We start from the raw sequence: 18586 nt of genomic DNA on the forward strand, positions 1-18586 counted from the left end.
GGGGATCCATAGAGAAAAATATACAAATGGTCAGAATTCCCTTAATTAGGGTTTTTTTTTTTTTAATTTGCCCAATCAGATTCCATCAGTGACCTGGCTTCCTAATTTTTAAAATAACCCCTCTGTATAATTAAATTACAAGAATTATTATTACTTTTCCAAATCAATTCTCAATAATTTTCATGTTTATATTATGATTTATGGGGGCATCATAATAATCCTATAATTTAATTAAAGTTTGATAGTGATTAAATGGAATGTCTTTTGAAAGTTTCAATGAATGTGATGCATAATAAGTAGTTTTCATGACATAAAAAATTAATTAATTAATGTTGGCGTAGCTATCAGCTGGAATGGGAGAGGAAAAGGTAATATGACATGGTGTTATAATAATATTAATATCCATTATTTAATAAAAAGAAGGCCAAAAGACTATTTCCCACCCAAAGTATGCTCATTTCACAAGTTTATCTCTATTAACTTTAAAAATTTCATTTATCCACCCATAAACTGTTAAATTTAATAGTTTCATGGATAAAATTATCATTTTATTTTAAATATTAAAAATAAACTTATATTTCATTTTATTTTTTTCCTAAACCCTAAAAACTAACAATTTCCTTCTAACTCAAGTTTTCAAAAATTGTATTTTCCTTTTAGAGTTTTCAAATTTCAGATCCAATTTTTTCAATGACAACTAGCGATTTCCAAGCACCTACTTTTCTCTCTAACACCTCCTCCTTTCGGTCGTGTATCTTCTGACGTCGTGTGACTTCGTCGTTTGAACAAAGACGATTCGTCTTTGTCGAGATAAAGACGTCTCGTCTTTCTTGACGACAATGCCACATGGCGTCGGAAGAGGGAGGCGTCGGAGAGAAAGAGTAGGTGTCTGAAGATCATCAATCATTGTCAAAAATTAAATCTGAAAGTTTGAAAACCTTAGGAGAAAAACACAATTTTTGAAAATTTAGGTTGAAGAAAAATTGTTAGTTTTTAGAGTTTAGAAGGGAAAAATGATATGACTAATAGACTCAATTAATTTTAACGGTTCATAGGTAGATAAATAGAATTTTTAAAATTAACAGAAAAAAACTTGAGAAATGAACCTATTTTGGGTGGGAAATAGTCCTTTGGCCTAAAAGGAATCAGAATTCCTGCTTTGATTGATGAAAAAGTAGCCTTGATTCCAACACCCTTTCCTTTCTAATTGTATGATGTAGACAAAGAAGCATTTTGCTTGAAAAGAGATGCACTTTTTCTTTATGATGCTTTACAAACTATTTTCTTTTTCAATTAAATTATAAAAAAAGAATATTTTAAAGAAACACGTATAGCCATTTGCATGAATGGTTCCCTTGGAGCTTCCCCCCCCCCCCCCCCCCCCCCCCCCCCTTTTTTTTTTAAGAGAGAAACTTTATCTGAGTTCTTTTGGGGACTCACATATCACTTTAAAAAGATAAAATTTTTCAATCCAAATATCTATCTCATATCCACTATATCAGATAAATTAATAATTTAATTTTAATATATCATTGATAAATTTCAAACTCATGCTTTCTCCACTTTGAAAATTTTTATTTTTATTAAAACTATCATTGAATACCCCATCATGCAAGAATATAAAATGGCAGTCTGGATCTGATCTGATTTATTTTTATCCAAAAGAAGCATATTTGGCTCAAGCTGCCCACCTCATTATATATACTTGAATTTTCTAAGATCTAGATGCAAACCCACTTCAATTTATCAATTTTAGTGATAAAATTCTGATATCCAAATGTGAATTGAACGAAATTCGATTCTAAGAATTATCTTATATTATGTACCCACTTTTGATCAAAAGGGAAGTGCCCAAATTCCAATTCCTACATACTAGGCTTTTAAAAAGAGAAAGAAAAATAAAATATAAGAAGAAAAGTTCAGAACAAGTATAAATGAATAAACCATGTTGCTTGTTGTGGTGGTCGTTATTAATTAATGCAAGTTGCTATAATAAAATGAAGAAAGAAAAGTCTACTCCTTCCTCTTTACATATTAAAATTAATCCAAATTGGAAGTATAGTTAAGTCTGCCAGCATGAAACCAGATTGTCATAATAAAAGAAGATTGGCAAGAGATATGATTGAACAAATAAAGAAAAGAACAAAAAAGTATTCTAGATAGATGCATGTACTTTTGTTGTGAAAATTAATTTATAAACATATGTATAGTCCAGAAGAGAACTCATGAAAATATTAGAATGAAAAATTGCCTCATAATATAAAAATTACATCATTACAGACCTAATATCTTATCCATTTGTTCATAACATAAATTCAACAGTCAAAAAATCAATGAAACAGTTGAAATTAGATACAAGATAAGCGCCCTACGGTTAATTACAAAAAGTGAAACTAGGAATATACTCATTAGCATTTGCACTTAATTTTAAATACTTAATTGAATATTTAGATTATGTATCATCATATGACTAGATGTTAATTTATTCTTAATTTAAAATCACCAATGATGATATATTATCTAGATAATCAATTGAGTACTTAAAACTGAGTGTACATATAGTTTTATTGTTAAACACATATAACAACTTCATCAAGCATCAACTGACTTACAAGAAATTTCCTTCTTAGGTACCAGCGTCACAGGATGATCAACTGTCACTCCAGTTATTGTCATCCCCACCATCATCACTCCCAACAGCCTGCCAAGTTTTGCAGTTAATTTCACAGTGTAATTCTTTGGAAGGATAAAAAAAAAATGAGAATAGTGAAGCAAAAGTTTCTGAAAAGATAACAAAGTGCAAACCTGCCGGATTGCATTTGCTTTCTCTAAAATTGCAGTGACTTTGACATTTACAGCCGGACCTGATGCAAAGGTCGGCCTTGCTGTAACCGTAGGCCTCAGGCTGAATGACTGGGCAAAAGATAAAAGCATGCATTAGAAAGATTAAAATTCATGATCTCAATGTACAAAAATCTATTTTTGCTGCTGCCAAAAAGATAATGAGCTTTCAACTTTGGGTAGTGAGTGGTTAGACCATATAATTGAGAGGAAAGAACATATTTCCTTTTTGGTTCCACATATTTCTATAAAGAAACGGTGGCCAAAGCACAACTGAAAAAAGCTACTCACCTTACTCCTAATTTGATGCAAGAAATCCTCCTCCTCATCGAACCACTTGCTATATGCATCCTGGTTAGCTTCCTTCCATGTATTCAACTTCTGCTGGTCTCCCTGTTTTACCCATAAAATTCCAGCAGTCATATTGGTGATTCTGCATTCTCAAAATGTTTTATTGAATATAAGATGAAACTTGAAAAAAAAATCAATAATTCAGCCATGTTACCTTGCTGTTACAATTAGAAACAGTGTTCTCATTTTCAGAGGATAGTTGATAAGCCGGGCCTCCCTCATGTTGCTGATTGATGGTAGATCCCAAATGCTTCGGCTCTAATGCATGTATGAAAGTCTCTGATACGGAATATTGTTCCTCTTGAGCCAAATCTGAATACAGCTTAGTGACCTGCCATTGCGCTGGAGGGAGAGGTGGTGGCAGTGGGGTGACTGCCCTAGAGATTTCAATGTTTTGGATACTTTCAGGATCAGTAGACTTTATGTGCCCCTGTAATATAGGGTTCATGGCATCAAAACTTGGAAGATCAAGACTTGAAAGACAAGGTTCTACACCATTCTCCTTATACATGTTTTGAAGTCCATGGTCAACATATATGCCATTCTTAGTTGTTCCTTCCACCAGCACAGAACTTGAGACAGCTTCCATTGATGACAATCGGCATAAAGCATCACATAGCTCATGGTCCTTGCTTCCACCAGGGGATTCATCAGATTCCCACTGCTCTGAATTTGACTCAGACTGATGGCTAAGACAATCATCTGACATATAAGGAGATGATCTGCAGAAGGTATCATCATCAGAATCAGAACCATGCCTGAGCAGTGGAGTATCAGGCTCTGGAACCAACTGAAATGAAGCAAACACATCTCTAATGCTTTCATGAGATTGATTCCCACCAGGAAATTTTAGTTTTAGTTTAGAAGTCTCAATGCCATCTGTAGGGTTGAAAGATATTTTCATATGTTCAATTGGTGGTGAAGAAGTGAGTGAACCTAGAGGTGATCCATGCCCAAATTGTTCCACAAAGGTTGTCTTTAAAATTGGCTGGTTAGCATCACAATGCTGCCCACTGCCGCGATCTAACACACTAGCTACAAGAGAGCCAACTGATTCAAATTTTTCTTCACAAGCAAGGGGAAACTTTCTATAAAAACCATTTACAAGTAACCTATGGCCAAGTCCAAACACTCCAGAGTTTCCATTGTTTTCATGATTTGCTTCCATAGATTTTACTTTGACATCTGTTGCCAGCTCAGCTCCTGGCACAGCTACAGAAATCACATTCGAACGACCTTCAAGACCACAATCAAAACTATTTTGAGAACCAATGGATTTTTCAACTTTAGAATCTGAATAAGCTAATGGAAGTTGAACTTTTTCATTGCTAGAACTAGAAACTGCCTCAATAATTTCAGCACTCTTAACCAATATAGTAAGTTTTCCTTTTTGCTCATCACTCTTGAAAGCCGGATTTGGAGGACATACTGTTTCACGTGTACTTCTGGCAACATAATCCTGACCAGTGGCATTTGACACAGCAAAAGCAGGAGGTTTAGATGGCTCTAGTCCCAAAAGGTTACCATTTGTCCAGAATGTAACTGATGGAACACCAGAAAATTCAGCATGAGACTGATGAGGATCCCCAAAACTGCTTATGATCTTATCACCAGATCGATCCCAAGAATCAGAAGTTCTGGAGCCAGAGGATGATGGATCAGTTATAAAAGAATCTGCTCGTGGACCATCAATGATAACTAATTCTGCTCGATGAGCATCACCAACAACTGACTCTGCTTGATGACCATCTATGGCAACTGATTCTGCTTGTGGGCCATCAGTGACAACCAATTCCGCTTGTGAACCGTCAATAACAACCGATTCTGCTTGTGGTCCATGAACAACACCTGATTCTGCTTGTGGACCATCAACGACAACTGATTCTGCTTGTGGACATTCAACGACAACTGATTCTGCTGGTGGACCACCAATGAGAACTGATTCTGCTTGTGAACCATCAATAACAACTGATTCTGCTTGTGGACCATGAACAACACCTGATTCTACTTGTGGCCCATCAACGACAACTGATTCTGCTGGTGGACCACCAATGACAACTGATTCTGCTTGTGAAACATCAAGATTATCAGTGCTAGCACAGACATCAGTACCCAGTGAATGGACTAAATCAGAAGACTTTCCAGAAATTTGCGTCTGTTCAAGGACAATATTCTCTGAGGAGACTGATTTTAGAGTACAGTGAATTCCATTACTTAGCAAGATGTTGGAAACAAAATGAGACCCAATGGTAGATGGATAATGATCTGAATCATGTCCCATGGAACCATATATTCCATCTTTGTTTCTGTCATTTTTAACATCAGACGAATTTTGCTCCGCTTCTCGTTTTGTTTGGTAGTCAAGATCATTTTCAGATTCAGATTCAATGGTGTTAAGAGCATCCATAAAAGTATCTGGTTCACTTTCAACTTCATCAAGTTGATTTGTATCAAAGATCAATTCAGGAGTGTCTTCATCAGATAGCATGACATCCATTTGATCAACATTTTCAAGGTTGGCAGTTCCTCCATCCTGTTTATCTATGTCAAAGCTTGCTGAAAGCACCTTTGGATCATTGTCTCTGTCCCATTGTTGACCCTTGAGCTCCACTATTTCAGCCTTTTCATCCCAAGTAAGACAAGACAATCTTGGAGCAGCTTGCTCTTGTGATGAACTGCATGAAAATTTGTCATCTGCTATCCGAGTTGACTCATCACAAAATTCACTATGCTGCATCAAACTAGAAGTGGATTCCTTAGATTCTTGATCTCCAGGTTGCAAGGAAGAACTTAGATTGAAAACACATTCCCTATAACCTGAACCAGTTCTAGAATCAAAAGAATTTGAATGGTCTCCAAAGTCATATTTCTTTGCCATGTCAATGGTAGATGCAGTTTGAGATGACATATGGAATCTGCATGGTATGACATCAATAAACATGTAACAAATACTTCATATAAGCAGAGATGGCAAAATTTTGAATTAACTACAAGGATATATATATATAAATTACCTGCCACTGTGACTGGGCATTGATGCAATAAGTGATATTTCTCTGTTCCACTTAGAGGACCTTTTTTTCTGTGCATTGACATTTTTCACTCAGAAGTAATTCTTGAAGGCAACCTTATACTAGTAATTACTTGATCATCTACATGAAAGCAAATTATGACCTGACTTGAAAATATTACTTTAAATTCTCTTACTAAATAAGCTTGAATTTCTATTAAGAAAATCTCAAAGAAAAATAAATCCCAATAATAGCACCTTATGAATATTTGAAAGTTCAATGTTTTTAAGTAATAAAACCGAATTTTTGACCGCATAATATCTAATGAACAGGCATAAAAACAAATTTAAAGAATAGATTCATGCTTCAGATAGTGGTTGCACTTCAGACCAAAACGATCCTTCAATACTAAATTCATACCTTGCTTTTGCGAGTCTTCTTATCTCGTAATTTCTCAGCAGTTGCTTCAATGGAGCTACCTGATATCCTCTTAAAGAAGGTTGGATCTGAATATCTCTTCAGACAAGATCCAGGCCCACCATCATCAAATCTGATTGGAAAAGCAGGAGAGATAATTAACTAAAATAAAAATTTGAGCTTCATCGATGCTGAATAAAATGGATTAAAATAGTCATACCTATCAAGCAAGTGCAGATGTGGAGGATCACGACATTCTTCATAGGAATCCATTATAAATCGTGGTAAGTCATTGTAGACAAAATGATTTTGCTCCTTTCTAATATGAGGATGCCACTCAGAACCTGAAAAGTAACTGCTTTCTATAAAGATTGGAATTATTTGAAAATTAATGTTAAATGGAATCAAGGTCACAGGACACATAAATTTCAATGTAACAATTCAAATGAGGAAAACTCCTAGATTTAGTTCAAGAATTTAACACTTAGCCAGCTACGGTATGTAACGCAAAACACACTTTATACTAAGAAATATTTCTACATTAAATTAATACTTTGGGTGTAAGCAGAAAAAATGAGTAAATACTTGAAAATTTTTCCCGCAGGTTAGTCTAGAGTCCCATGAAATCCAATATAATATAGGACCATCTACATAGAAGAAGCTATTTAAGGAGAATATAGACAAACCAAGAGCAAGTTCAGCACAGGTACAAGAACCATACCAGCAGTGTAAGCAAAATGAATGTGGCTCGTTTGGACCAGTACAGCCTTCTCAAGGGGAGGAAGTGAAGCTTCAATGTGTTGCACACGAACCATCAACTTATGACTTCTTGAAGCTGTTGTCATCACTTGCTCCTGCAGGCCATGAAAAACCTCTGCTGCAAACCTACAACATGTAAAAGGTGTCAAAGGTGCCACCTAAATCCATTTTCAAGGAAGACAGATAATGATGCCACCTAAATTAATGTTCAAGGAAGACAAAATATAACATATTCATTTCTGACCTATGGATACCTTATGTACCAAAACTAAATAGATTCAGCAGTGTACCACAAAGCAGCAGCAAAAAATCTCTTCTCTTTGGATCCGTTATCCCAATAAAGGAGCTCAGTTTTAAGACCAGAAAGAAAAAACTGAATGAAATTAAGAATTTTTCCACCAATCTCATAGAGCACGCTCGTCTAATTTGCCCCTAAAACCCTTTCAGTGATGCATCTTTAATGATGCTTGGACGAACAAGATTCAGACTGAATATAACTATAATGAGTGAAATTCCATGTGAATAACTAGATGTAACAGAATAACAAATTTCTTTGTTATGCCTCCATTAAAAAAATTCACTTCACCTTGACAACAAACAGGTGCTCCTCAATTAAAAAACCAGAGAAAGCCTTATGAAACACGTCTTTAATACACAAATTTTGGCAAACACAAGTTCCAGAAATAACATAAAATTTTCCGTTACTAATTACTCACTAAAGAGGATTATTTCAATTTACAACCCTCTAGAACTTCATATGACCCGTTTTACACGCTCAACTACTCCAATTTCACGTTCTTCAAATTTAGAATTACATATTCCTGAAATATCCTTTCCTTCAAGGTAAAACATAGATGTCCGGTTAGACTCAGGATTATTACCTGCCATAAATTCAAATTTTATTCTCAACACTTAATCGACCTATATGTCAGTCATTTACCTAAAACACCTTTATTATAAACTAATTCTACTAGCAACTCATAACAAAACAAAGAAAATCCTCATACTATAAGCTTAAGTGTACAAAACAATTACATAATAATTAATTTTGAGTAAATTTATGAAGAAAGCAAGCAAAACGACATAACGTACTCAGCAAGATCGCCCAACTGACGCAAGATCCCAACAAGGCCTGCTACAGCAACACCGTCCAGCATGGCTTTGGGATCCTCTTTATTGGCCTCCTTGTAGAGCTCCGGATGCCCCAGGCTGTACTCATTTCTGACTGGAAACCTCAGCAACGGCATCGTTTCGGCTCAGAAACTGGAGAGAAATGTGTTCATGCAGTGGCAGAAAGAGTGAATGAATGAAATGGAAAGTAAATGTATTAATGAAGCTCATAAATGAGAGAAGAGAGTATTTTTTTATTTATTTTGGAAGGAAAAGAGTAGGTGGTTGTCAACTTGTTAGCCTGCAGTAGCCTTAACTGTTAGCCTGGAGAGCGTTTTTGTGTTTGTTTGAGCTTGAGGGTAAGCTGAAGACGACATCGAATTGCCAACGCTGCAAGCCATTCTCTCTCTCTTTCACACTCAAAATTCAGTGATTCTACCTTCAAAGACCAAATCACCCTTCTTATTTATTAAAAATTACATTTTGAGAGAGTCGAAATGACGCTTTTAGTTGGAACGTGGGTACCATAACTAACTTGTTTAGAAATTTTATTTTTGGTTTAATTAGAAAATAAAATATAGTATTATAATGAATTTAAATGTGTTAAAATGTTTTCAAACTTTTGGTGCTTAGTAAAATTTGTCTTTCTTATTCCCTCAAGTATAAATTTATATATATTTGTTCTTTTACCTATGAACTTTGAATATAAATTTGTCAAAATTTGACAATTTTATATTTGTATTATTCAATTGAACTAATTTAAATTTAAATTTATATTCAACTTTATCAATTTAATAAATGAAATTTTTATTGATATTCTTCATTTTATTAGAAAATTATTTATTTTATTAATAATATTATATATTTATTTTCAAATGAATTTAAATTTGATCTGATTATTATAAATTTAAATCAAATTTAAATAAATTTTGATTTAAGCCACCGAGAATTGGATGGTATAATTGTCCCATGGAAAATGGCATTTTGATCATTTAACTCTAAAAAAGAACAGGGGGCAGACAGACAAACGTAATCACGGCACAAACTGTAAGAAGTGAGAAAAAAATTCATAAATTATGTCGTAATTTTCTTAATATCTGTCGGTCTTTGGAGTTGACCAGTCACCATCTTCATACTTTGACTTGCTCACTCACTCCACCTGCTGATAATACTGGAGAATCTTTGTTAGGTTTTCAGATTTAGATTTTCTTAAATCATAATTTCAGTTATTATATTGTTGTTTGCCCTCTCTCTCTCTCTCTCTCTCTCTCTCTCTCTCTCTCTCTCTCTACCAGTTGACTTCAAGCCATTGAAATGCTTTCTAAAGGAAGCTCACTTGGTATTTTCATTTCTCCATCTTCAAGTCCGAACAGAGCTCTTTCTGACTCCCTCTCTCTCTCTCTCTCTCTCTCTCAACTGTCAATAATTTAATATTAGGGACAACTCCAAATTGAAGCCCACCCAGAATCTCTTGGAAACTGTCATGCACGGACTATTTCCAGATTTTACAGCTAGCAAAACAATAATCATCTTGAAATTTGCATATTCACCATCACAATTAGCAAGAGAGAGTGATTCCTTTCAAGTGAGTGGGTAGGATGGATGGGTGATGGAAGGAGGTGGCTTCAATAGATGCATGGTGAATCTTTTGTTTGTAAATGACAATTGTGCAAGGGAAGGTGGGACAAACGTTTAATAATAAATGTATATCCCATATGAAGAAGAAGAAGAGAGGTCCATTTTTTGGCGATTCACCTTTGTTCTGTGATTAATGCCAAAACTGAAAATTGTACTAGTAGGGCACCATCTATATGCAAGAGTAAATTACATTTTTCCATCCAATTATTGACCAAAAACTTTTTTTTTTCCTTTTCATCCAAAATCAATTTCAGATTTAAAAAAAAATTAACACTATAGAAGTAAAATAGTCATTAACTTAATATTCAGTTTCTAAAATTTTAATTGTCACTTTGATTAGAGTCTCACTAATTTTATCAATCAAACCATGTCATGGATACAATCAAACTAAAGATGATAAGCATTTGATTAAACCATGTCACAAAGAAAATTTGCGAGAAAAGGCTTTCAATAGGTTGGGAGGATAGGAGGCAAATGTTCAAACATTAAGATCAAATCATTAAAGGTGCAATGAAGAAGTGAAATGTGACAAAAAGGTAGTATAAACTAAAGATTGAACTGGTATTGTGAAAGTAAATCATTAGAGTGGGCTAACGAGTTTTTAAACGTAGATAATAAAAGAGTAATTGATATTAAAATCGATTTTTAAAAACAATTAAGAAGAATAACAAAGACAAGATCAACATCAATAATTGATATGGAAGTTGAATCAATGTTGAATATCAATCACCATTTGTGAGAATATAGGCTAGGGTTGATGGCTATCAAGAAGAAGGGAGTGAAGGATTAAAGAAAAAGGAGAGAAGAAGTGGGTGCTAATGTAAATTTAATATCTAAAAAGATTCCTTTTTTAATTTTTGCTAATTTGGGGTGATATATACTATAAATTTGAAAAGTAAAATAGTTAGTGCACATAACACTAACACAAAAATATTAGATATATGGCAACAGCTTCCAAGAGAAAAAAAAAAACAAAATGGACTGGATATTTAAATGATCTTTATATGATACATTTAACGGATAATATTATATATATAAATAATAATATATTATTAAATAATTAAATTATTTTAAATTAAAAATAAAATAATATTCAATCACATAATTATATATCAAAATTTCTATGAAATGGCGTGCAGATGGTTTTATTAAAATTTCATATGCCGCCGGTTCAATGGGCAGGATTCAATACAGAAATTAAATATTTACTGCAGTCTGGATCATCTGAGCTGGATGTAGATATTGAAACCGGAAATTCATCAATGTGGAAGAGAGAGAAACGAGGATTTCAGCCTACTTACTTCTTCGATGGCCCAATTTCGGGGCCCAGATAAATGAATGCACTTGGGCTATACAAAAAATATCGGCAAGCTCCTGGTCCTGGGGCCATTGGTGATGCAACGCAAGGATACAGAAATTTAACAGCTGGAAGCATATCGCATCGGGTCCTATTTTATATTCATTGAAAATAGGCCGAAGGACTATTTCTCATCCAAATTTAGGTATGTTTTGAAAGTTATACCCATAATACTTAAAAAATTAAAATTTTAATTTATCTATTAAAAATCTTAGTTATAATTAAAGATAAAATAATTATTTAATAAAAACTTTTAAAAATATAAAATTTTATTCTTTTGTCTCTCTCAGTTTAAAAACTTATAATTCCTCCCATCTGAAGTTTGAAAATCAAAATATTTTTTCAAGAGTTTATAAACCATCACCGGAGACAGTCGTCTTCAACCGCAATAGCTCTCCCATCCAAGACGAAAACGATTGTCAAAGGTCTTAAACGAAGATGATGTGGCTATCTAAGACCTTTAACAGTTTGACGAAGACGATTTCGTTTTCGTTGGAGGAAATAGGCTTTGTCGTGGCTAAGATGTTATCGACAAGAAAAGTTAAGTCAGGAGAGAGAGCCAACGTGGTTGGAAATGACAAGCTCTTAAGGGGGATAATTTGATTTTTTAAACTTCACATAAGACGGATTGTGATATTTTTAAATTGACGGGGTAAAAGTAATAAAATTTTACTTTCTTTTATTAAATAATTGTTTTACTTTTGATTATAACTGAGATTTTTAATAAATAAGTAAGACTTTTGGTTCGTCAAACCTCACAAATATAGCCTCGAGAATGCATCTAAACTTAGGTGGGATATAGTCCTTTGGCCTATAAAATAAAGCTGACCAGTATCTTACTTTAAACGATCTCAGATTTTGTCCTCCTACCCTGAGGCATTTGATATTTCAGTAGTGCCTTACAGAATTTCCAGGTACAAAGTTGCTTCCTACTTCCAAACACCACTCAGTATATGGAAAATTTTGGGATCCATGGAACAAACTTGCAGGAATAATATCAGTAACCAACAATAATGAGCTCTATTCATGAATGGATCTTGCATCAACAACAATGTAATAATAAATGGCAGACAGAATGTAATAATAGAATGGCAGACAGAATGAGCTGTCTTTGTTCACAGTGAACGCTCATATAGGAATATGCCGGGTAGGTATTAATTGCACAAGACTGATTTGTTATATCGTTTGGTTTGGATAATCTTTTATTACAATAAATAAAAAATCACTGCAAAACAAATAAACAAATGAAAGAAAACCCTTGGATGACCAGAGGGAGCACTGAAAGACAATTGAAGAATGTAGGGTCAGTGATAATGTGGATTGGGTGGCCTTTCTGTTAGGGATTGAATTAAATCAAAATTAAAAAAAAAAAAAAAAAACATTGGCAAGGGTTTATGCTTCATCTTATTTCATACTTGTTTAGTTGCAATACAACTATGTGCAAGTATGATATGCAAGTACGATGATTACTAATTTACGATATATTATCGTATGATTAAATAATTTTAATTTAATAATAAAATAACATTCGATGATACAATAACATCGTTATTGATATACAAACTGACATTTATTATAAGTGGTCGTAAAGATTCAAGCTTCCAATTGAATTGAGAGGTAACTACTTTCAAAATCTTGTTTTCACAAAAGAGACAATCTAGGTGGGATATATCCTTACAAAATTTTGACCAAGTTGCATCGTTAATGCGATGATGGTGGGGTGCTTTATTCAGACATTTTTAAGGTTCTGATGAATAACTTGTTTTGGTGAAGATTTGTCGGGCTAACTCCTGTCATGACAAGATTGTAAATAAAAATAATTCTTCTTTCACAAATAAAAGATCTGAATTTCAACAGTGGGTACTTACGTTTGAGATTTGAAGTTCAATCCAACCAAAATTGCTTATAATATAAGTTGAAAACATTAATGTTAATGCTTTAAAAGTTATATAAAGATAATATGTGCACTCTTTTCTTATAATTATAAGTTGAAAACATCAATCCTAATTCCAGGATCCGTAAACAATCTTTCGATATGACTCAATCTTTCATTTCAGTAACTTTTTTGAATAACAGTTTTCAATGGGATAAACTATATTGTAATTATACTGGATTAGGTTTTAGAATAGAAATTTAATCAATATGCATATTTATATTATCTATCTAAATCATAATGTTAAGTGTATTAATTTTATCTTTAATAATCATTCAAATTCGTCCATAAATTGATATTAAATTATTTAATTATATAATTTTATTATACCGAAAACAAAATTAATGATAACCCGAGTCAAAAAATTTCGAACATATTTTACACAAAACCATCAAATATATATAGAACAAGTGTTACATATTATAATGTTAATTATATGGCCATTAACATTTTCAAAATAGGTAGCTAAGAGATTAAATTATTGTTTGTACGATATAGACATAATCAACCTATATTATAGTTTAATGGCCCAACTTTGTCCTCTTATAATATTATGTAATCATCATTAAAAATTAAAGCACTCTATCTGAATTGCATTATGCTTTCTTTTCAAGGAGAACAAACAAAATCGATTTTAACTTTTGAATGGGAAAGAAGATATTCCTTATAATTGATGGTATAAAATATTATATATAGTCTCCTAGTCTTGCATAGTTTAATGTATAGAAATTAGGGCAAAAGCTGTGAATTCTGGTGACCCATGATCAAAATATAGTTTGAATCTAGCTATGAATAACTAGCAACAAAAAGGGGAAACCATGAAATCTGAGTAGACCATATAACTTAGCTGATTGTATATATAAAATTTAAAACAGCGGGGGGATCATGATGCGATTCTCAAAAGAAGCAAGAACAATATGTAGCATGGAAATAGTATTAGAAAATTGGAGCTTTTGTCTACTGCCAAGGCACTTTGTATATTTTGACCAGGCCATAATCCTGTAAAAGAATGTAAAGTTTACATATACAGAGCTGAGATGAAGATAAATTTTGTCTTGGTTTTATACCAAACATATGATCCCACTACCCACGTGTGATGCTTGAAAAAATTACAAAAACTTATAGCACCTGTCCCACATAAGATCTTCCCAATATTATTTTATGAACGAAGGCATTCATAATATGCTTTTCTTTTTTCCAAAAACCAATGGACTCTTCTGCAAGATTCCCATCTCAACCATCCATCCATGCAATCAATCCGTCATACAGCATTACTTAATCTCTCAACTCTTTCTATCCATGCAAGTGTTTTCGTTAAACCCATATACCCTTTAACATGGGCTCGATTCCAAATGAGAAGGGGAAATGAGCGAATTTGGCTTTACTACTAAATTAGAGAGGCAGCATCTCTGCCTAAAAAAAAAAAAACCTGGTGTGGACCCTTGAGGGCATTGAGTGATGTGTTGATGTGTCTTTGTGTCACGGATTGTTAAGAAAATTTATTATCATTCTTCGAGGTACTGCGCTGCATCCAGTTCTCACAGGTAAAATGTACGTACGTGAAAATTTAAGTAACTTTTCATGTAAATTATTGGCAAGAAAATTTTCTGAAAATTGTAGACTTATATTTGATCCAGGACGTCCCAAATTAAGTTTTATGTTTGTTTGCCCAATGTAAGTCATAAAAGTTTTTTTCCAGTGAGAAGGATTGATTGATGGCCAAAGGACTTATTCCCAACTGAGTTTTGATGTATTTTTAAAGTTACATTCATAAAATTTAAAAAATTTTAAATCTTATCTATAAGTCAATCGTGTTAAAATTTTTTGTTAGAAATAGGAGTAAAATTATTATTTTACTAATATATTAAAAATATATAAAATTTATTATGTTTTTTTTTCAAAAATTTTAAAAACTAACAACTTCACCTTTACCTAAAGTTTTTTAATTTTTAAAAGTAATATTTTTCTCTCAAAATATAAAATTTATTTTTCAGACGCTCTCTGACCACCGACGATAATGTTTCAACCCACTATCTCTGACCACCAAATCTTTACTCTCTAATGTAAAAAGATATAACGGAGTCGATGAAGTCAAGTCTTCATTGATTCTTCTAGAATTGACAAAGACTCGTTTTCGTTGTATCTCCTAGAAGCATTGGAGAGATGAAGGGTAATAAAGATTCATGAGTTGAAGCGTCACAGAGATGAAGGGTGGTTAGAGATTCGTAAATTGAAGCATCATCTCCAATGGTTGGAGAACGTATAAAAAAAAAACTCTTAGATTTTTTGAGAAAAAATATTATCCTTAAAAGTTAAAAAATTTTAGATATAGATGAAATTATTACTTTATAAAACTTTGAGAAAAAAATATAATAAATTTTATTTTTTTAATATTATTAATAAAATAACGATTTTGCATCTACGTTTAACAAAAAATTTTAATAATAATTAACTTATAAGTAAAATTTTAAGTTTTTTAAACTTCATTATATGACTGTAAAAACCGATCAAAATATGGGTGGGAATATTCCTTGGGCCGTGATTTGATTAAATGTTTATAGTCCGACAAAGAGTACCTTCAATTTTTTTTAGGAGAATTTTTGTACTGTTTTCCCATTAATTTACTTTGGAGTTGGACAGTTGTAATCTTTAGTTACCTTATATAAATATTTGTGCATTAATATTCCATTATTTGTCTTTCAAATTGGATTCTTCAATTCAACCAATTACTTTACAATTAATTTCTTTCTATTAAGTACGTAAATGGATGATGAAGTATACATTACCTAGCTGGCTAGAAAGTATTTTAATGAATTTAATTTGATTTGAAATTTAAAAAATTATTATTAAATAATAATGTTTTTTTAATTAACAAAAGTAAGACCACCAAGTACCAAGAACCTGAAAGCAACAAAATAATGAAAACTTCTCTTTTTTTTTTTTTTTCTATATATGAAAAACTTACAAGGTATTTATTCAATATAAATTACGCTAGCTCGGCATTTGTTGTCAAAGATTAATTCAATAACTTATCATCATAAGAAGGAAGTTGTGAACATTCATTTTGAGATTAAATGCACACTCATACATGGTTAATGCCCATTTGTATATAAGAGAAATGATGAAAAACTTGTCCAAGAGAGATAGACAACTGTTCGTGAGTTGTCCCAAGAAACATTTAGGGATGTAAGAGGTGTTTGAGAGAGAATAAGTCAGAGCATGATATTATGAGCATGTATATGATAGGTGAAAGCTATAGCTTGAGATAAATTAAGATAGGTTTGAGATTATGAGAAAACATATCTTAAAATGATGAATATAAGAATATGATTGAGAAATGAATTCATTCATATTTTTTGAGAGTAGGGTGATGGAATATAGAAATCTCATAGAACACAGACAGAACCTAATGATCCCTAGATTGCTTATATGGGACATAAAAATCTTGAGATAGAGATAAACTTGAGTTGTTCATGAAAACATAACTTTCTCACTAATATGGAGATATGATTTTTAGAAGACTATTGTGATAGGACATTTGTACTCATAAAGATGTGTTATACTCAAACAAAGGATGTGTCATTTGTCATATGCACTTATAGAAATGTGTGCACTCATAAATAAATTTTATGACAAAGAGTCCACAGATGGACATTTAAAAAGATTTATCAGAATAAGTTCATACATATTGTGAACTACGATACTCAAAGAGATTTAATCACATGAGTAGAGTATCAAATCTTTACTTCAGCTTAGTTCGATTGGTATAAAAATGAGAATATAATATAAAGAAAATTAAGTATGAACACTTTCACCACTATGACTAAAAACGAAATCAACAAAGTCATCAAAATAATGCAAGTTGTTAAAAATATTCCCTTTAAGAGTTTTATTACATGGATGCCCAAGACGTTTGTACCAAACAAGAATCACATAAAATTATTAAGAAACTTAATACAGTAATGGATGTAAACATTATACATTAGCCGAACCACGTAAATTTATCTTATTTTGTGTATATAATTTTGAATTTGAATTTCTTCCTTGCTTTCGTTTCCTAAAAATAAAATCAATATGAAACTTGAATCAAAAGTATTATGATAAATGAGGGGCAGAAACGGGAGAATCACTAACATCAAAGACAATATGAAACATCAAACAACATTATTTATCAAAAGTATTATGATAAATAAGGGGCATATACTGGAAAATGGACCCCTCTCACAAAGGTGTCTCGCAAATATGTATCAAACCATCAATCCTTATTTTCAGTGTCTTGTTATATCAATTGATCAAAGATTTGTATTATCATGGAAAAAAGAATTATTCTTTTTCTTATTTTCTTCCTAGTAATGGAAATTTTTGTATTATTATCCCACTGTCCTGCATCAGAAATCGAGAAATCTTGACCATTGTATAAAGCAACTATGCAGATTGATGAGTTGATTTATATATAATACATCAAATATCATGATCATCTTGTTTGTCTTCCACTTGAGACTTGTATTGGGATTAATCATCATTCTCCATCCACCTTAGATGTACCTCAGTTATCCCTTATTTTCAATTCATGTCCACTAAAACTAATGGATTATTATTATTATTTAATTTTTGTAATATTACAATATAGGTCGAAGTCTATAACATCAAAAGATCACAAGCTTACAGTAGCAAGCAAAACAAGTTGATTCAATTTTAATAAATTAATAATAATAATAATTAGAGGCTTAATTATCATAAATTTGGACCCCATATCCACGGCAGAGAAAGAAAAAGGTATTGGCCTCTTCTCTTGGCTTTATGTTGAGATCACAAATTAACCGTTAATCAAGATAGACTTAGAAACACCAGTCAGTCAACCTTAAAAGCCAGAAACCATGTTGATCCCGATGAACTCCATTACATTATTTTATTTTAGCATGAGATGCATGCATGCAGTATCATAAACATCTGTAACATCCAGTCTGTTCCATTTGTATTTCCCCATCACTGATTTTACCTAATACATCTTTGAACAAATTCAAGTAAATCCCAGATAGAAAATTTGAACAGCATTTCCAGAATCTCACTGATTCCTACTCCTTTACTTAGTCAAATCTATGGATACAATATGAATTCCATTCAATGTGATCATGATTTAAATAAATAAATGATGATGATAATGATTGT

At 32.4% G+C, this 18586-nt stretch overlaps 1 protein-coding gene across 3 annotated transcripts; it reads right to left on the reverse strand.

The window, feature by feature from the left end:
• Positions 1–2232: 2232 nt before the first annotated feature.
• On the reverse strand, positions 2233–8882 carry LOC123193358 (protein SCAR3-like). 3 transcript variants are annotated; one of them, XM_044606290.1, is made up of 9 exons: positions 8472–8882; positions 7342–7505; positions 6841–6964; positions 6624–6753; positions 6207–6274; positions 3347–6107; positions 3133–3234; positions 2806–2913; positions 2233–2701 (listed from the first exon to the last, which is right to left on the reverse strand). In XM_044606290.1, the coding sequence occupies exons 1-9, from the start codon at positions 8624–8626 to the stop codon at positions 2651–2653; spliced, it is 3663 nt and encodes a 1220-aa protein (XP_044462225.1). In that variant the 5' UTR covers positions 8627–8882; the 3' UTR covers positions 2233–2650. The 3 variants fall into 3 exon arrangements, with proteins under 3 accessions (XP_044462225.1, XP_044462227.1, XP_044462226.1); XM_044606292.1 differs by lacking the exon at positions 8472–8882 and adding an exon at positions 7966–8113; XM_044606291.1 differs by lacking the exon at positions 8472–8882 and adding an exon at positions 7634–7954.
• Between the last annotated feature and the right edge of the window lie 9704 nt (positions 8883–18586).

The sequence above is a fragment of the Mangifera indica genome, chromosome 12, assembly GCF_011075055.1.
Source record: "Mangifera indica cultivar Alphonso chromosome 12, CATAS_Mindica_2.1, whole genome shotgun sequence".
NCBI lineage: Eukaryota > Viridiplantae > Streptophyta > Magnoliopsida > Sapindales > Anacardiaceae > Mangifera > Mangifera indica.

Excerpts from the sequence above, each read along its gene's own strand:
- LOC123193358 (XM_044606290.1), bottom strand. The coding sequence starts at position 8,626 with ATGCCGTTGCTGAGGTTTCCAGTCAGAAATGAGTACAGCCTGGGGCAT. Across the intron at positions 6,108-6,206 it reads ATGCCCAGTCACAGTGGCAG|ATTCCATATGTCATCTCAAA; the intron begins GTAATTTATATA and ends CATACCATGCAG. Across the intron at positions 2,702-2,805 it reads AAGCAAATGCAATCCGGCAG|GCTGTTGGGAGTGATGATGG; the intron begins GTTTGCACTTTG and ends AAAACTTGGCAG.